Consider the following 10416-nt stretch of genomic DNA (forward strand, 5'->3'; position numbering starts at 1 on the left):
TGTACACACACACACACAGTGTACACACACACACAGTGTACACACACACACACACAGTGTACACACACACAGTGTACACACACATACACACAGTGTACACACACACAGTGTACACACACACACAGTGTACACGGTGTACACACACACAGTGTACACACACACAGTGTACACACAAACACACACACAGTGTACACACACACACACACAGTGTACACACACACACAGTGTACACACACACACAGTGTACACACACACACAGTGTACACACACACACACACACAGTGTACACACACAGTGTACACACACACACATAGTGTACACACACACACAGTGTACACACACACACACAGTGTACACACACACACACACAGTGTACACACACACACACACAGTGTACACACACATACACACAGTGTACACACACACACAGTGTACACACACACAGTGTACACACACACACAGTGTACACACACACACAGTGTACACACACACAGTGTACACACACACACAGTGTACACACACACACAGTGTACACACAAACACAGTGTACACACACACACACTGTACACACACACACAGTGTACACACACACACAGTGTACACACACAGTGTACACACACACACACAGTGTACACACACACACAGTGTACACACACACACAGTGTACACACACAGTGTACACACACACACAGTGTACACACACACACAGTGTACACACACACACAGTGCACACACACACACAGTGTACACACACACACACAGTGCACACACACAGTGTACACACACACACAGTGTACACACACACACACACAGTGTACACACACACACAGTGTACACACACACACAGTGTACACACACAGTGTACACACACACCCAGACACACACACACAGTGTACACACACACAGTGTACACACACACACACAGTGTACACACACACACAGTGTACACACACAGTGTACACACACACCCAGACACACACACACAGTGTACACACACACACAGTGTACACACACACCCAGACACACACACACAGTGTACACACACACACAGTGTACACACACACACAGTGTACACACACACACACAGTGTACACACACACACAGTGTACACACACACACAGTGCACACACACACACAGTGCACACACACACACACAGTGTACACACACACACACAATGTACACACACACACAGTGTACACACACACACAGTGTACACACACACACAGTGTACACACACACCCAGACACACACACACAGTGTACACACACACCCAGACACACACACACACAGTGTACACACACACCCAGACACACACACACAGTGTACACACACACACAGTGTACACACACACACACAGTGTACACACACACCCAGACACACACACACAGTGTACACACACACACAGTGTACACACACACACTCACTGCGTGGGCTAGTGAGTGAGTGAGTGGGCTAGTGAGTGAGTAAGTGGTGAGTGAGTCACCTGAATGGAGGCTGAGTGAGTGAGTGGTGAGTGAGAGAGTCACCTGTATGGAGGCTGACTGAGTCAGTGAGTGAGCTAGGGGGTGACTGAGTGAGTGAGTCACATGTATGGAGGCTGACTGAGTGTGTGAGTGGTGAGTGAGTGAGTGAGTCACCTGAATTGAGGCTGACTGACTGAGTGAGTGACTGAGTGAGTGAGTGGTGAGTGAGTGAGTGAGTCACCTGTATGGAGGCTGACTGAGTGAGAGAATGAGTGGTGACTGAGTGAGTGAGTCACCTGAATGGAGGCTGACTGACTGAGTGACTGAGTGAGTGAGTGAGCTAGTGAGTGAGCCACCTGAATGGAGGCTGACTGAGTGAGTGAGTGGTGAGTGAGTGAGTGACTGAGTGAGTGAGTGACTGAGTGAGTGAGTGAGTGGTGAGTGACTGAGTGAGTCACCTGAATGGAGGCTGAGTGAGTGAGTGAGTCACCTGAATGGAGGCTGACTGGGCCTGCCCTCCACGTGCCAGCCGTGCGACGAAGACGCCACAGCCCAACTCAGCGCCACCCCTCACGCTGAGACCCAGTCCCTCAGGGTGAGCACGCTCTAGCCTCACCTCCCTCACCCTCCTGCACCCTCACCACCACCACCACCACTACCATTATCATCACCACCATCATCATCACCATCACCACCCCCACCACCCCCACTACCCCCACCCCCACTCCCACCACCACCCCCACCGTCACCACCACCATCACCACCATCACCACCACCACCATCTCACCACCACCACCACCACCACCATCCCCACCACCACCACCACCCCCCACCACCACCCCCACCATCACCACCCCCACCACCACCATCATCCCCACCACCACCACCACCGTCACCACCACCACCACCGTCACCACCACCGTCACCACCATCACCACCACCACCACCACCGTCACCACCACCACCCCCACCACCACCACCATCACCACCATCACCACCACCACCATCTCACCACCACCACCACCACCCCCACCATCACCACCATCACCACAGTCACCACCACCCCCACCACCACCGTCACCACCACCACCCCCACCACCACCACCACCACCCCCACCATCACCACCCCCACCACCACCACCCCCACCACCACCACCACCCCCACCACCACCACCCCCACCACCACCCCCACCACCGTCACCACCACCACCCCCACCACCCCCACCACCACCCCCACCACCCCCACCACCCCCACCACCGCCACCACCACCACCACCCCCACCACCCCCACCACCCCCACCACCGTCACCACCACCATCACCGTCACCACCACCACCACCACCACCACTGTCACCACCATCACCACCACCACCACCGTCACCACCACCACCCCCACCACCACCACCATCACCACCATCACCACCACCACCATCTCACCACCACCACCACCACCATCTCACCACCACCACCACCACCCCCACCATCACCACCATCACCACCGTCACCACCACCCCCACCACCACCGTCACCACCACCACCACCGTCACCACCACCACCACCACCACCCCCACCACCACCACCCCTACCACCACCACCACCCCCACCACCACCATCACCACCCCCACCACCATCACCACCACCCCCACCACCACCCCCACCACCACCACCACCCCCACCACCCCCACCACCCCCACCACCCCCACCACCGCCACCACCACCACCACCCCCACCACCCCCACCACCCCCACCACCCCCACCACCACCACCACCACCCCTACCCCCACCACCACCACCACCCCCACCACCACCACCCCCACCACCACCCCCACCACCCCCACCACCCCCACCACCCCCACCACCCCCACCACCGCCACCACCACCACCACCCCCACCACCCCCACCACCACCACCACCACCCCCACCCCCACCACCAACATCACCACCCCCACCACCCCCACCACCGCCACCACCATCACCACCCCCACCACCGCCACCACCCCCCACCACCACCACCCCCACCACCACCCCCACCACCACCCCCCCCACCACCACCGTCACCACCACCACATCTCACCGGGAGTGTTTGGGCACCAGCCTGTCGTACTGCTGCTGCTGAGCGGCCGGGATGAGCGGCCGCACCGAGTCGAACAGCGGGAGACGCGACGGACAGGAGACCACCAACTTCATGTCTCCCACCAGCGTGGACACATCCAGAGACCTGGGGAGACACGGGGGGGAGACACGGGGGGGAGACACGGGGGAGACACGGGGGAGACACGGGGGAGACACGGGGGAGACACGGGGAGACACGGGGGAGACACGGGGAGACGCGGGGGAGACACGGGGAGACACGGGGAGACGCGGGGGAGACGCGGGGGAGACACGGGGAGACACGGGGAGACACGGGGGAGACGCGGGGGAGACACGGGGAGACACGGGGAGACGCGGGGGAGACACGGGGGAGACACGGGGGAGACACGGGGGAGACACGGGGAGACACGGGGAGACGCGGGGGAGACACGGGGAGACACGGGGAGACACGGGGGAGACACGGGGGAGACACGGGGGAGACACGGGGAGACACGGGGAGACGCGGGGGAGACACGGGGAGACACGGGGAGACACGGGGGAGACACGGGGGAGACACGGGGAGACACGGGGGAGACACGGGGAGACGCGGGGGAGACACGGGGAGACACGGGGAGACGCGGGGGAGACACGGGGAGACACGGGGAGACGCGGGGGAGACACGGGGAGACACGGGGAGACACGGGGAGACACGGGGGAGACACGGGGAGACGCGGGGGAGACACGGGGGAGACACGGGGAGACACGGGGAGACACGGGGGAGACACGGGGGAGACACGGGGAGACACGGGGGAGACACGGGGAGACACGGGGGAGACACGGGGGAGACACGGGGAGACACGGGGGAGACACGGGGGAGACACGGGGAGACACGGGGGAGACACGGGGAGACGCGGGGGAGACACGGGGAGACACGGGGAGACACGGGGGAGACACGGGGGAGACACGGGGAGACACGGGGGAGACACGGGGAGACACGGGGGAGACACGGGGAGACACGGGGAGACGCGGGGAGACGCGGGGAGACACGGGGAGACGCGGGGAGACGCGGGGGAGACACGGGGAGACACGGGGGAGACACGGGGAGACACGGGGGAGACACGGGGAGACACGGGGGGGACACGGGGAGACACGGGGAGACACGGGGAGACACGGGGAGACGCGGGGAGACGCGGGGAGACGCGGGGAGACACGGGGAGACGCGGGGAGACGCGGGGGAGACACGGGGAGACACGGGGGAGACACGGGGAGACGCGGGGAGACACGGGGGGACACGGGGAGACACGGGGGAGACACGGGGAGACACGGGGGAGACACGGGGGGAGACACGGGGGAGACACGGGGAGACACGGGGAGACACGGGGAGACACGGGGTAGACACGAGGGAGACACGGGGGGGAGACACGGGGGAGACACGGGGAGACATGGGGGAGAGACACGGGGGAGACACGGGGAGACAGGGGAGACACGGGGAGACGCGGGGAGACACGGGGGGGAGACACGGGGGAGACACGGGGAGACACGGGGAGACACGGGGAGACACGGGGAGACACGGGGGAGACACGGGGAGACACGGGGAGACACGGGGGAGACACGGGGAGACACGGGGAGACACGGAGAGACACGGGGAGACACGGGGAGACACGGGGAGACACGGGGGAGACACGGGGAGACACGGGGGAGACACGAGGGAGACACGAGGGAGACACGGGGAGACACGGGGGAGACGCGGGGGAGACACGGGGGAGACACGGGGGAGACACGGGGAGACACGGGGGAGACACGGGGAGACATGGGGGAGACACGGGGAGACACGGGGGAGACGCGGGGGAGACACGGGGGAGACACGGGGGAGACGCGGGGGAGACGCGGGGGGAGACACGGGGGAGACACGGGGGAGACACGGGGAGACACGGGGGAGACACGGGGGAGACACGGGGGAGACACGGGGGAGACACGGGGGGAGACACGGGGGAGACACGGGGGAGACACGGGGAGACACGGGGGAGACACGGGGGAGACACGAGGGAGACACGAGGGAGACACGGGGAGACGCGGGGGAGACGCGGGGGAGACACGGGGGAGACACGGGGGAGACACGGGGAGACACGGGGGAGACACGGGGAGACACGGGGGAGACACGGGGAGACGCGGGGGAGACGCGGGGGAGACGCGGGGGAGACGCGGGGGAGACGCGGGGGGAGACACGGGGGAGACACGGGGGAGACACGGGGGAGACACGGGGGAGACACGGGGGAGACACGGGGGAGACACGGGGGGAGACACGGGGGAGACACGGGGGAGACACGGGGAGACACGGGGGAGACACGGGGGAGACGCGGGGGAGACGCGGGGAGACACGGGGGAGACACGGGGGAGACGCGGGGAGACGCGGGGAGACACGGGGGAGACACGGGGGAGACACGGGGAGACACGGGGGGAGACACGGGGGAGACACGGGGAGACACGGGGGAGACACGGGGGGAGACACGGGGGAGACACGGGGGGAGACACGGGGGAGACACGGGGGGAGACACGGGGGAGACACGGGGGGAGATACGGGGGAGACACGGGGAGACACGGGGGAGACACGGGGGAGACACGGGGGAGACACGGGGAGACACGGGGGGAGACACGGGGGAGACACGGGGGGAGATACGGGGGAGACACGGGGAGACACGGGGGAGACACGGGGAGACGCGGGGAGACACGGGGGAGACACGGGGGAGACACGGGGAGACACGGGGGGAGACACGGGGAGACACGGGGGCGAGTGAGTGGGTGGGTGGGCGGGCGAGTGAGTGGGTGGGTGGGTGGGCGAGTGGAGGAGGGGAGTGGGTGAGTGGGTGGGTGGGCGAGTGAGTGGGTGGGTGATTGGGCAAGTGGGTGGGCGAGTGGGCGGGCGAGTAAATGGGTGAGTGAGTAGCTGTGTGAGTGAGTGGGTGGGTGAGTGGGTGGGTGGGTGGGCGGGTGGGTGGGTGAGCGGGTGGGTGGGTGGGCGGGTGGGTGGGTGAGCGGGTGGGTGGGTGGGCGGGTGGGTGGGTGAGTGAGTAGCTGGGTGAGTGAGTAGGTGGGCGAGTGGGTGGGTGAGTGAGTAGCTGGGTGAGTGAGTAGGTGGGTGAGTGAGTGGGCGAGTGGGCGGTCGGGCAAGTGGGTGAGTGAGCTATTTCCGTCGGAGTCCACCTACTGGTGGTACAGACGCAGGATGTCGTAGAGGTAGTCCTTCTCGGCCTCATTGTCGATCAGCAAGTCCACCTGACGGTGGGACGGACCGGTTAGACTCCAGAACAGGGACACACAAAACACACACCACACACACACCACACACACACACCACACACACACCACACACACACACATACACCACACACACCACACACACACCACACACACACACACACACCACACACACCACACACACACCACACACACCACACACCACACACACACCACACACACCACACACCACACACACACCACACACACCACACACACACCACACACACACCACACACACACACACCACACACACACACACCACATACACACCACACACCACACACCACACACACACACCACACACACACCACACACACACACACCACACACACACACCACACACACCACACACACCACACACACACACACACCACACACCACACACACACACCACACACACACACCACACACACACACCACACACACACCACACACCACACACACACACACCACACACACACACCACACACACAAACCACACACACACACCACACACACACACCACACACACACACCACACACACACACCACACACACACACCACACACACACACCACACACACACACCACACACACACACCACACACACACACCACACACACACACCACACACACACACCACACACACACACCACACACACACACACACACACACACACACACCACACACACACACCACACACACACACCACACACACACACACACACACCACACACACACACCACACACACACACCACACACACACACCACACACACACACCACACACACACACCACACACACACACCACACACACACACCACACACACACACCACACACACACACACCACACACACACACCACACACACACACACCACACACACACACCACACACCACACACACACACACACACCACACACACACACACACACACCACACACACACACCACACACACACACCACACACACACCACACACCACACACACACACACCACACACACACACCACACACACAAACCACACACACACACCACACACACACCACACACACACACCACACACACACACCACACACACACACCACACACACACACCACACACACACACCACACACACACACACCACACACACTACACACACCACACACAACACGTTGCCCCTATTCTCAAGCCGTGGTCATGGCTGTGAAAATCACACCCTCTGCGCCCTGGGGCCCAGACAGAGGCAACCGACACAAAGTTCACTGCGCGTGGAGACACAGGTGTATACTGTACACCTGCTTATACTGTACACCCTATATACTGTACACCTACTTATACTGTATATACTGTACGATGTACACTACGCACGTGTACTGTACATGCATACTGTACGCATGTATACTGTACGCGCGTGTACGTTTAGCTATACAGTGCACAGTAATGTGCACTGTATAGACGTACTGTACACGATGTACTGTATACGATATACTGTATAGACGTACTGTATACGATCTACTGTATAGACGTACTGTATACGATGTAGAGACGTTAAGGGCAAATATTCGACGTTTCGGCCAACGGCCCCTTCTTTCGAGACCTCAAAGGAGGACGACTGACGACGTTTCGCCTCACGGGCCTCATCCAGAGACGCGTGCGGGAGGGCCATTGCGCGGAGCGTCTACTATAGCCACATTATTGCATAATTAATCATTACGCTCTACATATTTCGTCGTACTAATGACGACAATAGAAACATCGTGTACAATAGAAACATCGTGTCGTGCTAAGGATGACAATAGAAACATCGTGCTAATGACGACAATAGAAACATCGTGCTAATGATGACAATAGAAACATCGTGCTAATGATGACAATAGAAACATCGTGCTAATGATGACAATAGAAACATCGTGCTAAGGATGACAATAGAAACATCGTGCTAAGGATGACAATAGAAACATCGTGCTAATGATGACAATAGAAACATCGTGCTAAGGATGACAATAGAAACATCGTGCTAAGGATGACAATAGAAACATCGTGCTAAGGATGACAATAGAAACATCGTGCTAAGGATGACAATAGAAACATCGTGCTAAGGATGACAATAGAAACATCGTGCTAAGGATGACAATAGAAACATCGTGCTAAGGATGACAATAGAAACATCGTGCTAAAGATGACAATAGAAACATCGTGCTAAGGATGACAATAGAAACATCGTGCTAATGATGACAATAGAAACATCGTGCTAAGGATGACAATAGAAACATCGTGCTAAGGATGACAATAGAAACATCGTGCTAAGGATGACAATAGAAACATCGTGCTAATGATGACAATAGAAACATCGTGCTAAGGATGACAATAGAAACATCGTGCTAAGGATGACAATAGAAACATCGTGCTAAGGATGACAATAGAAACATCGTGTCGTGCTAAGGATGACGTCACCACGCCAGTGTGCTACTTGGAGTATAGCGGCAGCAGCAGTAGCAGCAGACAGAAGTCGCTGTTGTTGCCGCGCGCAGGCAGAAGCCGACCGAGGCCGTGGTCCATCACCACCACAAGCACCACCATCACCACCACCATCACCACTAGCATCATCACAACCACCACCATCACCACCACCATCACCACTAGCATCATCACAACCACCACCATCACCACCACCATCACCACTAGCATCATCACAACCACCAGCATCAGCACCATCACCACCATCACCACTAGCATCATCACAACCACCAGCATCAGCACCATCACCACCATCACCACTAGCATCATCACAACCACCAGCATCAGCACCATCACCACCATCACCACTAGCAGCAGCATCACAACCACCACCATCAGCACCATCATCACAACCAGCACCACCATCACAACCATCATCATCAGCACCACCATCACCACCATCACCACCACCATCACCACCATCACCACCATCACCACCATCACCACTAGCAGCATCACAACCACCAGCATCACCACCATCATCACAACCAGCACCACCATCAGCACCACCATCACCACCACCACCATCACCATCAGCACCACCATCATCACCATCACCACCATCATCACCTTCTGCCTGAACTCCCTCGCCACCTTCTTCTCCATCGCTCCTCTCGCTCCCCAGACAGCGAGCTGTGTCTGTGTCTCTGTGGGTCTCTGTGTGTCTCTGTGTGTCTCTGTGTGTGTCTCTCTCTGTCTGTGTCTCTGTCTGTGGGTCTCTGTGTGGGTCTGTCTCTCTGTCTGTGTCTCTGTGTCTCTCTGTCTGTGTGTCTCTGTGTGTGTCTCTCCCTGTCTGTGTCTCTCTGTGTCTCTGTGTGTCTGTGTGTCTCTGTGACTATCTGTCTGTGTCTCTCTGTCTCTGTGTGTCTCTCTGTCTCTGTGTGTCTCTCTGTCTCTCTGTTTGTGTGTCTCTCTCTGTCTGTCTCACTGTGTCTCTGTGTCTCTGTCTCCCTCTCTCTGTGTCTCTGTGTCTCTCTGTGTGTCTGTCTCTCTGTGTCTCTCTCTGTCTCTGTCTGTGTCTGTCTCTCTCTGTGTGTCTGTGTGTCTCTGTCTCCCTGTCTCTCTGTGTCTCTGTGCCTCTGTCTCCCTGTCTCTCTGTCTCC

General features: G+C 59.2%; 1 protein-coding gene across 1 annotated transcript in view; it reads right to left on the reverse strand.

Moving 5' to 3' along the window:
* USH1C (USH1 protein network component harmonin) overlaps positions 1 to 9999 on the reverse strand; it is a gene marked incomplete at its 3' end in the record, with an annotated part of 25315 nt that extends 15316 nt beyond the window's left edge. Inside the window, exons 1-4 of the mRNA XM_078884720.1 lie at positions 9884 to 9999; positions 6740 to 6807; positions 3539 to 3682; positions 1955 to 2093 (exon numbers count right to left, since the gene is read on the reverse strand). Of these exons, the coding sequence (XP_078740846.1) occupies positions 1955 to 2093; positions 3539 to 3682; positions 6740 to 6807; positions 9884 to 9919 (387 nt within the window). The remainder of the gene's footprint in view (positions 1 to 1954; positions 2094 to 3538; positions 3683 to 6739; positions 6808 to 9883) is intronic.
* Positions 10000 to 10416: the final 417 nt, after the last annotated feature.

The sequence above is a fragment of the Lampetra fluviatilis genome, unplaced genomic scaffold, assembly GCF_964198595.1.
Source record: "Lampetra fluviatilis unplaced genomic scaffold, kcLamFluv1.1 SCAFFOLD_459, whole genome shotgun sequence".
NCBI classification, from domain to species: domain Eukaryota; kingdom Metazoa; phylum Chordata; class Hyperoartia; order Petromyzontiformes; family Petromyzontidae; genus Lampetra; species Lampetra fluviatilis.